Source organism: Trachypithecus francoisi, unplaced genomic scaffold (genome assembly GCF_009764315.1).
Source record: "Trachypithecus francoisi isolate TF-2019V2 unplaced genomic scaffold, Tfra_2.0 Lachesis_group19, whole genome shotgun sequence".
NCBI classification, from domain to species: Eukaryota; Metazoa; Chordata; class Mammalia; order Primates; family Cercopithecidae; genus Trachypithecus; species Trachypithecus francoisi.
Window position 1 is genome coordinate 37,437,826 of NW_022681464.1, and position 16,233 is coordinate 37,454,058.

A 16,233-nucleotide genomic window follows, 5' to 3' on the forward strand; every position below is an offset into this window, starting at 1 on the left:
CATAATTAAAATTTATGTGACAAACTGAATAAAATATATTTGCAATTTGTATCATAGACAAAGGACAAATTCCCTAGCATATAAAGGGCTCCGGCCAGGCACAAAGGCTCATGTCTGTACTCCTAGCACTTTCAGAGGTCAAGGCATGAGGATGGATGGAGCCCAGCACTTCAAGATCAGCCTGGGAAACACAGGGAGATCCTATCTCTATCAAAGAGTTTAAAAAATTAGCCAGGCATGGTGGCGTGCTTTTAGTCCCAGCTCTTCAGGAAGCTGAGGTGGGAAGACCACTTGAGCCCGGAAGGTCAAGGCTGCAGTGAGCCTTGCACTATTGCACTCCAGCCTGGGTGACAAAGCAAGACCTGGTCTCTAAACAAACAAACAAACAAATAAATAAATAGGTCCTATAAATCAGTAAGGAAAAGAACAACCCAGCTTTTTCAATGTCTGAAAGAAACAAACAATTCATCTAAAAAGAAATATAAATGGTTTTTAAAACATACGTAAAAATGCCTACTACGTTCATAAAAAGAGAAATGCAAATTAAAACCATACTGAAATATTATTTTTTTAAGCTATCAGTTGGCAAAGACATAAGCACTGATGACATACCATGATGGTAAAGATGTGGGAAAACAGGTAAAATTATACATTTCTGGTTGCCAATAAGCTGATTAAAAAAAACTTTACAGTAGCAATTTGGCAGTATCCTCTGACCCAGCAATTCAACTTCTTGAAATTTATCCTGCAGATACACATATACATGTGGAAAGTGGCAGGTGCATATACACCTAATGTCAGCAGTTAAAGATTAAGTAAATAAAATTATGAAACACAATGAGATATAAAAATAAGAAAGTATGTTTAAGTTAAGGGAAAAGAACAAGGTGCAAAAGTGTTTGAAATATGCTACCATCTAAACAAAAACAGGGGGAGAATACATATACACTGTCTTTTACATATGTACAACAATATTGGACAGATATACTGGGAAGAGAAAACTGGTGACTGAGGCATAGAGATTAGAGGAAGACTTCACTGTATAGTTTTTGCACATTTTAAACTTTACTATATAAATGTATTATCTATCCAAAAACAAAGAAATATTAAATTAAATAAAAAGTAAATCTGATCATGCCATGTGCTTTCAAAAGCTTCCCACTAGCCAGGCATGGTGGTGCATGCCTGTAGTATCAGCTAATTGGGAGGCAGAGGCAGGAAGATCACTAAAGCCCAAGAGTTTAAGGTTGCAGCCAGCTATGACTGTGTCACTGCACTCCAGCCTGAGTGAAAGAGTAAGACCCTGTCTCTTAAAAAATAAAAAAAAAGCTTCCCACTACCCTTTAAATTACACCTAAATGTCGTATGATAGGCTTATAAAAATCTTATATGATCTGCTTCTTCTTACCTCCCCACTTTCATCTCTAGCCACTCTCTTATTTGCATTCCATAGTCCGATCATCCTGAACCTTTTCCAGTTCTTTCAACAAGCCTTTTTCCATCTTGCTTCTGAACTTAGGAAATGCTATTATTTCTAAGCCTCAAACACTCTTCATCACCCTCTTCCTACGCTTAATGCTTACTGTAAGGACTAGCTTAAACAAAATTACTGCCTGCATAGAACGATCCTTGATACTCCATCCTCAAGTCTGAGTTGAAGATCTGTCCTGTACGCTACCATAGTCTCCCAGAATTCTCCTATGATAGTGCTTTTTACGCTACCTAGTAGTTTAGTTCAACTGTCTGTGTTTTTCAAGAAAATCACAAAATCATAAGGATTTTATCTATCTCAACTTCTAATGAAGTCCTGGAGCTGACATGGTGTCTGGGATACAGCCGGTATTCAATGAATATGTGTCAGTAAATTCAATTAATTTAATTAATGTAGAAATGTATAGATGAATAGATAGGAAGGAAGTGGGAGCACACAGATAAGATAGATTCAGGGAAGAAAATAAGGCAAGTTGTACTCCAGGTTTCTTCTTAATATATGCTCCTTAAAGTCACCTATAAATTTTATTATTATTAGTCTTTATATTAATAGTCTTTTATTATTAATAGTCTTTATACCAACCCTTTTAATAAATTCCTGAATACTAAATCACAGCAAATAAGATTCTAATTTTTGATATTGTTAATTGGCAATAAAATGGCCATATATCACCTTCATTCAAATTTGCTACAGAAGCTAAAAGGGCTCTAAATCTGATTCAGCAAATATTCTATCCCACTACTTTTTAAGAGTTTGATTCCATTCTGAAGCACGTTTCATAATTTGTATTTACGATTAATACAAGTATTTAGCAATTAGAATATACAGGAATTCAAAAAATTATATTCTCTAATTTTATGTAAACTTTAAAGTGAAAGTAAATCTTATTAATTTTTTTGTAGATACAAATACCCTGGACTTTCCTGATATTTCTGCCGTTAACCTTGCAAGTGGCATTTCCAGAAAATAGGTATATTTCCAAAATTAACAGAGTAAACCGCTCACATTGAGGGATTTAACATTTGTGTATTCAGCTGTCTTCAGAACATTTAAAAACCAATGTCTTTACGAAAACCACAATAAGATACCACTTTATATCCATCATAACGGCTACGATTAAAAAATAAAGGGGGTGCGGGGGGCTGCATACAGTGGCTCTTGCCTGTATTCCCAGCACTTTGGGAGGCTGAGGCTGGCAGACTGCCTGAGCTCAGGAGTTTGAGACCAGCCTGGCCAACACAGTGAAACACCATCTCTACTAAAAATACAAAAAATTAGCAGGGCATGATGGTACATGCCTATAATCCCAGCTACTCAGGAGGCCAAGGCATGAGATTGCTTGATCCCGGGAGGCGGAGGCTACAGTGAGCTGAGATTGCACCACAACCACTCCACCCTAGCCTGGGCAACAGAATGAGACTGTCTCAAAAAAAAAAAAAAAAAAAAAAAAACAGACAAAACTGGTTTAAACTGTTCATCACTATAAAATTAACAATAAATATATTAAATGCCAAGCCTGGTCAAAATGATTGCTTGATTTTGAAAAAAAATCCTTATTTATGTTGTTCATTTATTCTCTACTACTTCATATTAATCTTCCAATGTGATCAATGAATATTTTACACTTACCTTTGTATGGTATTCCATCGCATCCAATTCACCTTGATTGAAAACAACACATCTTTTACGCTTCTAAAGGGTAGATCAATTACAGGGGAAAAGTTATGTTGCCGTTAATATTTTGCTTTTTCATTATAACATTATTTATGTCTTATATCTTAGTCTAATAATAATTAATAATAGTAATAATTGTCTACTGAGGTCAAAATCAATGCAAAGGGTATAGACTGAGGGGGTAAGCTTTCCCAAAGTAAATTAAAAACGTCATAAACAAAATGGATTGTAAAACGTCACCTCAGCTTTATCTGCTATTAATAAGAAGTAGTTCCGGCCAGGCGCGGTGTCTCACACCTGTAACCCCAGCATTTTGGGAGGCCAAGGCAGGCGGATCACAAGGTCAGGAGATCAAGCCCATCCCAGCTAACATGGTGAAATCCCGTCTCTACTAAAAATACAAAAAAAAAAAAAAAATTAGCCGGGTGTGGTGTTAGGCGCCTGTAGTCCCAGCTACTTGGGAGGCTGAGGCAGGAGAATGGCGTGTGAGACTCCGTCTCAAAAAAAAAAAAAGAACTAGTTCCACATGATAAAGTGTAGCATCAGCGCCCATGAAATACAAGGTATCTATGACACTGTATGAAGTTACTAGTGCCATCTATCACTTTATATATGGTATAATTATTCTCAATTTCCTTCATTTCTGAGAAGAGGAACCAGCCAGATGCTATCATCAAAAGAAATTCCAATGCACTTATGACTGATCTGAGGGTTAGGTATGAATCAGATTTATATTAACACTGTTCTATATCTAACAATTCCATAGAAAAGAACACATAAGGCCATGCAATATAGAGTAAGGACTTTGTACTTTTTACTGCTGAAACCCCAGTGTTTACCTTGTGTCAAACTCTTAGCAAGCTAACAATAAATGTTTGTTGGCTAAATAAATTGACTTAATATTGTATAATTTGCTTTAGCATATCAGACAGTATCATCAAGATTACATTTATTACATAGGCTCATCTATTTTTTTCCATGTTATGAGAAATTTACCCAGCCTAAGAGATTAAACATTAAAAATTAATGCCGGCCGGGCGCGGTGGCTCAAGCCTGTAATCCCAGCACTTTGGGAGGCCGAGACGGGCAGATCACGAGGTCAGGAGATCAAGACCATCCTGGCTAACCCGGTGAAACCCCGTCTCTACTAAAAATACAAAAAAAACTAGCCGGGCGAGGTGTCGGGCGCCTGTAGTCCCAGCTACTCCGGAGGCTGAGGCAGGAGAATGGCGTGAACCCGGGAGGCGGAGCTTGCAGTGAGCTGAGATCCGGCCACTGCACTCCAGCCCGGGTGACAGAGCAAGACTCCGTCTCAAAAAAAAAAAAAAAAAAAAAATTAATGCCCATACCCTGCAAACTATAAAGTCCTTTACAAAGGCTTGTTATTATCTGAATTACTTATATTACAACAGAATATTTTACTAAGAGCTCAGACAACACTAAATATTTTCTTTTCTGTGCATGACACACAGTAGATGACCAATAAATATTTGATGGAAGAAAAAAGGCGGCTGGGCCTGCTGGCTCACGCCTATAATCTCAGCACTTTGGGAGGCCAAGGCAGGTGGATCACCAGAGATCAGGAGTTCAAGACCAGCCTGGCCAACAAGGTGTCTACTAAAAATACAAAAAATTGGCCGGGTATGGTGGTGGACGCATGTAATCCCAGCTACTCGGGAGGCTGAGAGAGGAGAATTGCTTGAACCTGGTAGGCAGAGGTTTCAGTGAACTGAGACCACACCACTGCACTCCAGCCTGGCAGCAAGACTCCGTCTCAAAAAAAAAAAGGGGGGGATCAACGCATGAACACATAGAGGGGAACAAGCAGACACTGGGGCCTACTGGAGGGTAAAGGTCAGAGGATGGGAGGAGGGAAAGGATCAGGACAAATAACTAATGGGTACTAGGCTTAATACCTGGGTGATGAAATAATTTGCACAACAAACCTCCATGACACAAGTTTATCTGTATAACAACCCTATACATGTACCTGTGAACTTAAAAGTTAAAAATTAAAATTAAAATTAAAAAAAGAAAAATATGCACAAAAGTCACAACATTAAAAAGTTCTACTTCAGAAAATGTATTTTCCTTATTACTTCCCTTATTCTAATTCTCAACAAACTTTCATATTTAATATCTTTCTTCTCCACCTAATTATAAGATCCATGGGGGAGGAATTATGTTTATCTTGTTTCATCACTATGCATACAAGGGCACATAGAAAGAGCTCAAATGTTTGTTCCGTGAGTAATGAATGTTAATCCTATCACAAAAAAGAAAATGCACATGTACCCTAGAACATAAAGTATAATAAAAAAAATTTAAAAAAAGAAAATGCTGATTATCATCTATCTAAAATGGACTTTGTAAAATCACCTCTAAACTCCTGAAAGATAAAGTATTAAAGCATAATTAATTTGATCCTATATGGCATTCTCAAAACTCTACTGAAAGACTGCACCAGTGTGAATATACAAATACATATACTTTACAAACGGGTATATTTACCACAGGAGCTTTCTACTTTATCACTAGAAATTTTTAAAACAATCACTCTTCTTACAAACTTGTATTACATATCTCCAAGGGATAGCTCTCTAAAAACCTCCAAAAAACCACTTATGGCTTAGAAATTTTGCAGAAAAACTTTTTTTTTTTAAAGCAAAAACAGTTATAAACATAGTCATTAATACAAATGCCTAATCAAGAAAAGGATTTTTTGTTTGGTTTTTTGTTTGTTTTTTCTTTTCTTTTTTTTTTTTTTTTTGTTTTTTTTTTTTGCTTTCTGGGTTTATTTTCTTTGCTTAATTTACAGAGAATTCACTTCCCAGCCAACTTTCCTTATTTTTGAAATGCTATGCAATTTGGTCTTCTAAGAATAGTTGAAGCTAGAAAAAAGCTACAAATTATTTTGGATATGCTAAAGCCTTCTTGGGTTTTATTGATTCTTCTTTATACTTAATGAATCACCAGATATTTAAGACATTTAGATCATAAATCTCAATTATGTTTTCTGCAGAAAAATAAATATTTCTTTAAACTTTCTACCTTCCCAATAATAGAAATGGAGATTTCCTTTTTAACACCATTCTTCAGATCTTCCTTTTCATTACTTTGCTGGCATTCTTTGTGAACAGCTGGAGTTATATAAGGTTTGGTGACATCAAACAGTTCAGGTCGAAAAACAAATTTTTGTGTGAACATTTCATAATTTCCTCCATCATCATTCTCTGGCTTAGTGGTAGGGTCAGAAGCAATAAATGCAGCACAGGCTCCAGAAGAGGACACAGAATCCATTTGAAGAGACTCAAAGTGAACAGAAGTAGTGAACTCATTTTTACTGCAACAAGGTTCATGATGCTGGTGAAGTTGATAGTTTATCTTGTTGATAAAAGAAAGATGATCCAGTAACCACCCAGCTGACAACTGGTGTACCACAGACATTCCCTTCCTTTAAAAAAGCCTCTGGGAATTAGGAACTAGAAGTAAAATCTAACTTTCCAGATTAGCTTCTTAAATGTCTTGTATTTCAATAAACATACACTTCATACACAAAGATGTGATGTACAAGTACATAAACCTGACATGCACATTGAAGAGAATTTAGCATTCATGATATGTTAATATATACAGAAATCCTAAGGAAAATTGCAATGTTTTAATATAAACTTTCTTTTTAATTTCAGAGTTGATAATTCAACATTTTCAGCCAAAATTTGGCCAAGGGGGTTAAAACCTGATCTTATGTCTGGAATCTCAATGTGATCCTCCTGTCTTTCTGGGGCCCCCACGACTTCTTGCTTTGGTCCTTGGGTCTAGCCACTATCCTCCAAGTCAGGAAGTCACTGAATCCTTAAAAGGACAAAGTATCCTGTAAAAGCAAAGAACACTATATTAGCTATGTGAATTCACCCGTTTTAATGAGATAAACCTATCTAGAGAGGGGCACAGAATTTCAGAAGGTGCTGTTAGCAGGTAATCCCTCATTTTCTCAAACTACACTTGTCATAGTAAGTCAGTCCATTCTCCAGTATCAGCTGCCCTGCTTAATCACTACTACCAATGGAGTAATAAGGTAAAAAGAAAAAATTGTTCTAGTCAGAGAAAATGCAATTTTAACAGCACATCAGAAGCACTAAACCCTACCAAAACTGCAAGGTTAAGAGTCTAGATCTGTAATTGGTTCTGAGCGATACCACTTGGATAACTAGGTTTCTCAGAACCAACCTTTGTTCAAAAGATGGATTAGAGTTCTAGATATTGCTTTCTAAATCCAGTGCAGTGGAGAACTTAAGAGGGGACAGAATAATAAATAAATGAGTGACTAATGGCACAATTAATAATCATAGCATTTAGATTCAAATTTCTAACTCCGTAAGTGATATTATGATGTACATTGGTTTTCATCCACAGTTCCTGGCTCAGAGCCCCTGTAGCCTTACTGAGTGCACAGATGAAGGCTGAGTTGATCACCACTGACCAATGATGTAATCATTCATGTCTATACAATGAATCTGGGAGATGTGACACTATCTCAAGATAAAAATAGTGTCAGAAATAAATTAGAGGGAAGAAAGGGCCAGCCTAAGAGTGACAGTGACACATGATGGCAGCCACGACAGGCTCAGGAGTAGGAGTACCTCTCAATTTCCAACTGTTGGAAGAACCTGAAGAAGGTTAGAAAGGGATGGCCAGGCATGGTGGCTCACGCCTGTAATCCCAGCACTTTGGGAGGCCGGGGTGGGCGGATGGCCTGATGTTGGGAGTTCGAGACCAGCCTGGCCAACATGGTGAAACCCTGTCTCTACTAATGGTACAAAAATTAGCTGGGCGTGGTGGCATGCACCTGTAATCCCAGCTACTTGGGAGGCTGAGGCATGAGAATCACTTGAACCCAGGAGGGAGAGGTTGCAGTGAGCCAAGATTGCACCACTGCACTCCAGCCAGGGCAATAAGAGTGAAACTATGTCTCAAAAAAAAAAAAGAAAGAAAGAAAAAAGAAAGGAGTATGAGATGGCACAGTTAGCTAGAGTCTTGAGGATGATAAAGACATGACCCTTACCAAATGGACAGGGATGATAATTGGGCCTCCAAGAACAATTTACGAAAACTGAATATGCAGCCTTAAAATAGAATGTGGACCTAAATACCCAGCAGCACTCCTCTCTGTAAGACGTGTAACAAAAATTAATATGGAATTAGCTGTTCTAAAGGAGTGGTGGACTCAAGAGCCATTTCAGTGCCAGCAAAATAATAGAATTCACATAGCATCGAAGTTGTCTTAGAAGAGGTTAGGCCGGGCGCGGTGGCTCAAGCCTGTAATCCCAGCACTTTGGGAGGCCGAGACAGGTGGATCACGAGGTCAGGAGATCGAGACCATCCTGGCTAACATGGTGAAACCCCGTCTCTACTAAAAAATACAAAAAACTAGCCAGGCGAGGTGGCGGGCGCCTGTAGTCCCAGCTACTTGGGAGGCTGAGGCAGGAGAATGGCGTGAACCCAGGAGGCGGAGCTTGCAGTGAGCTGAGATCCAGCCACTGCACTCCAGCCCGGGCCACAGAGCGAGACTCCGTCTCAAAAAAAAAAAAAAAAAAAAAAAAGAAGAGGTTGGACACCTAATGACATCTAAAGAAAACATGAAACTCCCTCAGCAGCCTGAAAGACAGTGTTACAGCAATTAATCAAAAAGAAAAACCACAGTCCCTTTTCCCCACCCCCATTCAATTTAAGCAGTCTTCATTTTCAACAGTAGTAAATTTTCTAGATACATCTTGTAGACCTCAAAGTACTAGAAAGGCTGCTCCTATTCCAAAGAAATGTATCTTAAGATACTGTGAATGATACGAACTTTTGTCCATTTGAAATATGTAAGTTGTGCTATAACAACACATCATCCTGTCAAGCGACAGGATCAAGAAAGTATATTTAAATTGATCCCCATCATAACTGGTGAGGTACATCTAATTCAACTGTGGAAAGACATCACACAATCACCTTGCTGCTCCTTACATGGCCTGGGGTCTCTGCCTTCTCCCCTTACCACTCTCCCTGCCTCCCACCCCCACCCCCTGCAACAGCCCTCTAGCCTGGGAGGCTTGTTAGAGTAGATGCCAAGATCACAGCCTGTGGGACCACTGCTGAGTGTGTGGGCACTCAGTTTAAGTATTCAATGATACTCCTTCCAAACCACTGTCCTGTCCCCACCTCTTCCACTCCCACCTAGGCCAAAGCACAGATCATAAGCCCTCCACTGTGCTCCCCTCTGAGATTGGCCTTCCATGAGGAATTCAGGGCTTTCCCCATATCTTCTCTTCCCCACCTTTATCAAGAGATGCTGCTCCCTCCCCGTCAAGTCTCTTTTTGCACTGCCACCACCCAACACTTCCTTGCTTTGACCAGAAGCCATAAGGTAAGGTTGGAAGCACATTTATTCACTCTCCACCAGCCTAGGAAATGAATACTGGGTCCTCAGCCCTGCCACTTTCTGCTGTTATCATCAGCCTTTTAACTCAGGTTTTGATATGGTGAAAAGAAGAGTCACCAGGATTATTCAGACACCCCGGCTCTCGGGGTCCTTGGTAGTTAAACCTGGGAAAAGGCCACATGAAGACAACTGCAAGCACACGTGATCCCTCTGAATTGTTTTCTTTTCCTGAAATTGTGCTTGCTCTTAAAAATTGAAGTTTTAGGCCGGGCGCGGTGGCTCAAGCCTGTAATCCCAGCACTTTGGGAGGCCGAGACGGGCGGATCACGAGGTCAGGAGATCGAGACCATCCTGGCGAACACAGTGAAACCCCGTCTCTACTAAAAACACAAAAAACTAGCCGGGCGAGGTGGCGGGCGCCTGTAGTCCCAGCTACTCGGGAGGCTGAGGCAGGAGAATGGCGGGAACCCGGGAGGCGGAGCTTGCAGTGAGCTGAGATCCGGCCACTGCACTCCAGTCCGGGCGACAGAGCAAGACTCCGCCTCAAAAAAAAAAAAAAAAAATTGAAGTTTTAAACAGGGCTCTCATTTGATCACCCTTGCAATCTATTGGAGTCTAGCTTGAAATGTGACAACTGGAACCAAAAGAACCTTGAATTTGGTGCCTACTTTGGTTTTGGTGCTGCTGCTTCTCAAGATCCTCAGCAGTGATTAAGAACTTGGGGTGCACAGCAGGAATATCAGGAAATTGTCAGGCTTGACTTCCTGGCAAATTGCTGCCAGGACCACTAAATGCTGAACTGTGGATGTATATCGAAATATAAGCAATTCTTTCTGTACTAAAGTTTTTTTAAATTTCGTATTTGTGTAAAATCACTTTTTGAAGCAACAACTATCTAGTCTGAAAAGCAAACGATGTTTCCATTAATATTTTCTGGGGAAAACATTAGTGTTAAGGATTTAACAATCTGTAGGTAAAGTTTAAGCTAACAGTATTCCACAAGGAGACTTTCTATTATCGGACTGTTGCCTAATTTTAATATAATTTTTATATTAATATAATCCTTGGTTCCTCCCCATCCCCTTCATAGGCCACAGCTGATGTCAAATGGTCCTGGAATGGCTACTGAGAGCTAGAAATTCAGAAGGGAAAATTGAAACTCAGAGCAGAAAGGCAACCTGCCCAAAAACAACAACGCTAGTTAATAGCACAATTGCTACCAGACCCAAGTATCCAGACTTCCTGGAGCTGTGAGATCTTTCATCACCACCACTCTCCAGGTACCGGGCAGTGCCTGTTTCTGGGTTCAAACTCACAGCAGCGAGGAAATCCTATTTTAGCAAAGTGATTTACTGTTACCGTTGTTAGTGTACCCCTCTCCTGCGTCTCTGCTTCACATCCACTCCCTCGCCGCCCGCCCCCAACCACTCGGATTCTTCCTAGCCTCTCACAGGTCAGCCACCACTAGAGGACCGTGAGACTCCGGTAGGTGATCAAATACTGACCCCGAATTTCGGCGGCAGCCGTGCCAACGCAATCCTTGGAGCCCACCGCCCCCACTCCGCAGCCCCTCTCCCACCTCACCTCTTCCCTTGTCAGAAAAGCGGACGCCGCCTTTCCAGACTCTCCTCATGAAAACAGCACCCATCTAAATAGTGATCAAGAAAAACTCCCCTTTCAGTCCACAGGAAAAAACATTTCTCGTTTTTCTAGGAGTCCAGGGGCGCCGCCATGTTGCTGTACGGAAAAACGTTTCCAGGGCTAGTTGGAGCGCTCAGGGCGCTCCTCGGCGCTCAGGCTGCTCACGGGTCTTCAGACCTAACTTTAGGGGTCGTGCCCTAAAGACGGGATCCGATTTCGAAGGGACGCTTACACTGGCCCACAGACACCAGTTCCTGGGTGAGGCGGCAGGGCGCGACCAGCACACAGACTTCCAGCGACCAGGCGGTCGCATGAAAGTTACGGAGCGCGTCGTGCGTAATGACGTCAGCGCCGGCGGAGAATTTCAAATTCGAACGGCCTTGGCGGGCAGAGGAAGGAGCTGGTGTTTTGATGACTGCTGTCCTGTCTAGCGGATACTTGCACGGTTTACAGAAATTTGGTCCCTGGATCGTATCAGGAAACTGGATAAAAGGTGACTGATGACATTGGATTAACTTTGTTTCTGCAGAACTGTTCTGGATGAAGAAAGTAATGGCGCAAATGACTTCAATTTAGAGGTCCTGAGGCAATGTTTTGGTGTTTGTTTGCTGTTGAGAGAAGCCTCCAGGCCAAAACTGTGCGAGGCGCTGGTTTCACGGGGTCCATTAAATTTCTAGTGGCAAGGATTTCCCAAGGAGGAAAGGAGAGGGCCTGAGGGACACTGATGAGGATTGGAGGCTCGGGAGAGGAAACGGGGAAGAATTGAAGGGGGCGGAAAGAGATGGACAAGAGAGGATCCGTTGGGTGGGTTGCATCCTAATACTAGTGTAGCTTCTTAGTGGCCGTGTAGGACTGCGTAGAAGTCTTCATCTTAAATCATGAGAGCACATTATAAGTGGAGATTAAACGTGGACACACAGGTGTGGGTGGAAAAGTTGAATAGATGAAAAAGCGCACGTTGAAGAAGAAATAGGCGGCCAAAACCAAGAAGAGTGTAATCAGTGTAAAAGACTAAGGAGTACCCAGAGAAGTAAAAGGATTGTCGCCTTCCTGAAAGCCAGGGCAGGACCTGAGAAGTCTGGGTGCAGAGATGAGACGGGATCAAAAGTTTTGTCAATCATGTGTATCCTAGGAGACAACCTTTTTAGCAGATGTGAAGGGAGTGACCTGTTATTGTGCTTTGTAAATGGAGGCAGCCTATAGACCATTTTATGGACCAGATGATTTATCCTTGTTGAAGGGGAGATTGATGCCAAAAGGGCAGTAATTGAGGAAACAGTGGGTTAAGGATAGAGCAGGAGAGATTGACATTAGGAGAACTAGTTCCATTCTCGGAAACCAAAGAAAAGGAAACATTTTGAGGTGAATAAGAGAATTTGAGGTAATTTTTTTGTCTTCCTATTGAAGTAGGCACAGCCAACAGCAGTGATGTGGTGTGGATAATAGACAGGGCTTTAGCTACCACGGATACTTTTGTGAAGGCAAAAACCGTAACTTATTCATCTTTGCTTCTCCTGCATTGCCTAGCACACTCCCTTATACATAGTGGGCAGTTAATAAATGTTTATGTTGAATATTTTTAAGTGGAATTAAATAGATGTTCCCTGCAAATGAGAACTTCAGTGCACATTGACAAATACAGGTACCCCAGGGGAAAGATGATGATCTTGAAGAAACAATGAAACCTGACTGCCTTTCTATTTAAGGATAAATAGTTGCTTAATGTACCATCTCTATCTGGAAAGTTTTTTTTTAATACTGAATTCGTGAATGTAGGTCATCAGCATGAAACGCAGTTCAGTTTCCACCGGTGGTGCTGGCCGCCTCTCCATGCAGGAGCTAAGATCCCAGGATGTAAATAAACAAGGCCTCTATACCCCTCAAACGTGAGTATTTCCCTTGTGGTTCCAGCTTGCATGCTTTATCATCTTAAGCAAAGAAATCATCAAAATAGTTAATACAAATATGTAATATGAGTGATGTCTTGGTGAATCTTGTCTGTTCCCAGGGGTACCTAATTTTAGATCAATGAAATCTAAAAGTGAACATGATACTCTGCTAGGTGTTGTGTGTCTCATTTATTTCTTAAATTCCCAAAGCCAAATGCTTTACCAGGCACCCCCTAAAAGGACTGTTAATTCTTCTTCAGTACTCTCTTATATTTCTCTTTTATTCTAGAACTACTTGTTTAAGCAGACTCTGTGCTGTAACTTAGAGTTCACTGAGATATCTCCAATTAGCAAAGCTTCAATCAAATCAGAGCAAAATTATTTGCTCTCATAATAAGGTATAATATAGTAGCAGCCTACAAAACACCACTCCCCCAAACTCATTCCTCAAGATTTGCTGGAAAAAATATCTGAAAGAACTTGCTATCATAAAACTATGGTTTTTCATTATGAGTGATTATCTTCCAGGTAACAGAAGGCTATCTGTAAGCCATTGTAGAGCTGTGTAAATTCTTCTCTAGGACCGAGGTACAAGTTACTTGCTAACTGTTTTTAAATTAGTTGGATTTACATAGCATGAGCGTATGCTACTTTTAGAAATTTGAAATATTTATATATTTTTCCTTTTGAATACTGTAAACCAGGAAAATTTTTGTGCCATTATACGTTACTTATGCCAAAAAGATGTTATGCCTTTAATTGTATTACAAGCTAGAAGGTCACCATTGTCAATGTTTTTTGCCTGCAGTTTAGATAATGTAATAAGTGCAGCTACATTCTGATACAGAGTAGGTTCTAAAAGAAAAAAAAAATGTAAATGTGGTTAAGATAGTGGGAATCATAATGTAGATAGGATTTTTGTTCTGCAGAGAAGCCAAAGACTTAAATCTGCGTAACAAGCCTTACCTTTGACCATTTTGTCTTAACTGGACTTCTTACCTACACTTTTCTTTGTCCTGGCAAATAAGTGAAATAAGCCGGGAATAGACAATTAAACAGCACATGTTCTCATAGGTAGAAGCTGAAAAAAGTTTATCTCATAGAAGTAAAAAATAAGGCCGGGCGCGGTGGCTCAAGCCTGTAATCCCAGCACTTTGGGAGGCCGAGACGGGCGGATCACGAGGTCAGGAGATCGAGACCATCCTGGCTAACATGGTGAAACCCCGTCTCTACTAAAAAATACAAAAAAAACTAGCCGGGCGACGTGGCGGGCGCCTGTAGTCCCAGCTGCTTGGGAGGCTGAGGCAGGAGAATGGCGTAAACCCGGGAGGCGGAGCTTGCAGTGAGCTGAGACCCGGCCACTGCACTCCAGCCTGGGCGGCAGAGCAAGACTCCGTCTCAAAAAAAAAAAAAAAAAAGAAGTAAAAAATAAAATGGATGCTACAGGTTGGGAAGAGTAAAGAGAAGAGGGAAAGAGGGAGAGATCTGTAAAAGGACACAAAATTATAGCTAAATAGGAGGAATAAGTTCTGTTGTTCTATAGCACTGTATAATGACTATAGTTAACAATAACATATTGTATCGTTTTAAATAGCTAGGAGAATATTGACTGTTCCCAACACAAAGAAATGATAAATGTTTGAGATGATGGATATGGTAATTACCCTCATCTGATCACTGTGCATTATATGTATCCCAGCATCACTATCTACCCCATAAATCGGTACAATTATGTGTCAATTTTTAGTTTTTTTCTGTTAATTTAAAATTAGAAAGTAATAATAATAATGATATTTAGGCCTGAAAGTATGTTCTGCATCTTTGAGCTACAAATTTTCTATCTTGTTCTTTACCTTCAGGAGTGTTTTTTCACCTTGTTTTTACCCTTTGAAAATGCAAATTTAGGGTAGAAAATGTTTAGATAGTTATTAAAAATGAGATGAGTAAAACAGAGCATGCTGAGGTTAAAACAAAGACTAAATCTACCAAAGGGGACCTCTGCTGGTCCCTCAACATTACAAGCATTATAACTTATAGTACCGTGTGTAGCCCATCCTGTTTATAATAGCTTTCATGACTGCTAAACATTTTTATGATTTTTGAATTATTTTTATAGGTAGTGGGGAAGAGTTGTTGGTTCTAACATATTTCTAAAAGTTTCTCAAGCTAATTTTTATTTTTATTTTAAAGAGTTGTTTTCTATTTTCCTTTAAAGCAAAGAGAAACCAACCTTTGGAAAGCTGAGTATAAACAAACCAACATCTGAAAGAAAAGTCTCACTATTTGGCAAAAGGTAATTATATTTTTTATTAGCTCTAATAAAGGGATTCTTATAGTCATACATTGTTGCCCTCAGAGAACAAATACATTAGATGACATGGTTCCTTTCGAGAGAAAAGTTATAATCTAGTTTTCCTCTGATTTTAAATGGTTAACATTTTAGGTTATATCTGCTTTAGACAGTATAGCTAACACATTCAGACCCCTATTTCATTGTTACAAGTAAATAGTTGATCGAAAATTCTATACCTAGCTTTCAGACACAGTGGAGTCATCACATTTTAAAATAAGGAGTGGCCAGGCATGGTGGCCACACCTGTAATCCCAGCACTGTGGGAGGCCGAGATGGGAGGATTGCTTGAGTCCAGGAGTCCAAGACCAGCCTGGGCAACATGACAAGACTCTGACTCTACATTTTTTTAATTAGCCAGGCAGGCATGTAGACCATGTTCTGTGGCTCACACCTGTAATCCCAGTACTTTAGGAGGCTGAGATGGGAGGCTGAGATGATCTTGAGTCCAAGAGTTCAAGACCACCCTGGGCAACATTGCAAGACCCTGTCTTTACCCAAAAAAATTGCTTTTAATTAGCCAGGTGTGGTGGCTCACACCTGTAATCCCAACACTTTAGGAGCCCAAGGTAGGCAGATCACTTGACTTCAGGAGTTCAAGACCCAGCTGGGCAACATGGTGAAACCCTGTCTCTACCAAAAATACAATGATTAGCTGGGGGCAGTGGCACATGCCTGTAATCCCATTTACTTGGGAGGCTGAGGCAAGAGGATCACGTGAACCCAGGAGGCGGAGGGTGCAGTGAGCTGAGATCGTACC

General features: G+C 40.3%; 2 protein-coding genes across 4 annotated transcripts in view; one reads left to right on the forward strand and one right to left on the reverse strand.

Moving 5' to 3' along the window:
• The window catches only part of METTL4 (methyltransferase like 4), a 124,517-nt gene extending 112,974 nt beyond the window's left edge, over positions 1–11,543 (reverse strand). For all 3 annotated transcript variants that reach the window (XR_004429264.1, XM_033178206.1, XM_033178207.1), the window contains exons 1-3: positions 11,178–11,543; positions 6,218–7,040; positions 3,122–3,184 (exon numbers count right to left, since the gene is read on the reverse strand). Coding sequence is in view for 2 of the 3 variants with exons in the window: in XM_033178206.1 (XP_033034097.1) it covers positions 3,122–3,184; positions 6,218–6,613 (459 nt within the window). In the remaining variant the exon portion in view is untranslated. The remainder of the gene's footprint in view (positions 1–3,121; positions 3,185–6,217; positions 7,041–11,177) is intronic.
• A 16-nt stretch (positions 11,544–11,559) lies between these two features.
• NDC80 (NDC80 kinetochore complex component) overlaps positions 11,560–16,233 on the forward strand; it is a 46,788-nt gene continuing 42,114 nt past the window's right edge. The window contains exons 1-3 of the mRNA XM_033178205.1: positions 11,560–11,727; positions 13,011–13,120; positions 15,339–15,416. Of these exons, the coding sequence (XP_033034096.1) occupies positions 13,020–13,120; positions 15,339–15,416 (179 nt within the window). The 5' untranslated portion in view covers positions 11,560–11,727; positions 13,011–13,019. The remainder of the gene's footprint in view (positions 11,728–13,010; positions 13,121–15,338; positions 15,417–16,233) is intronic.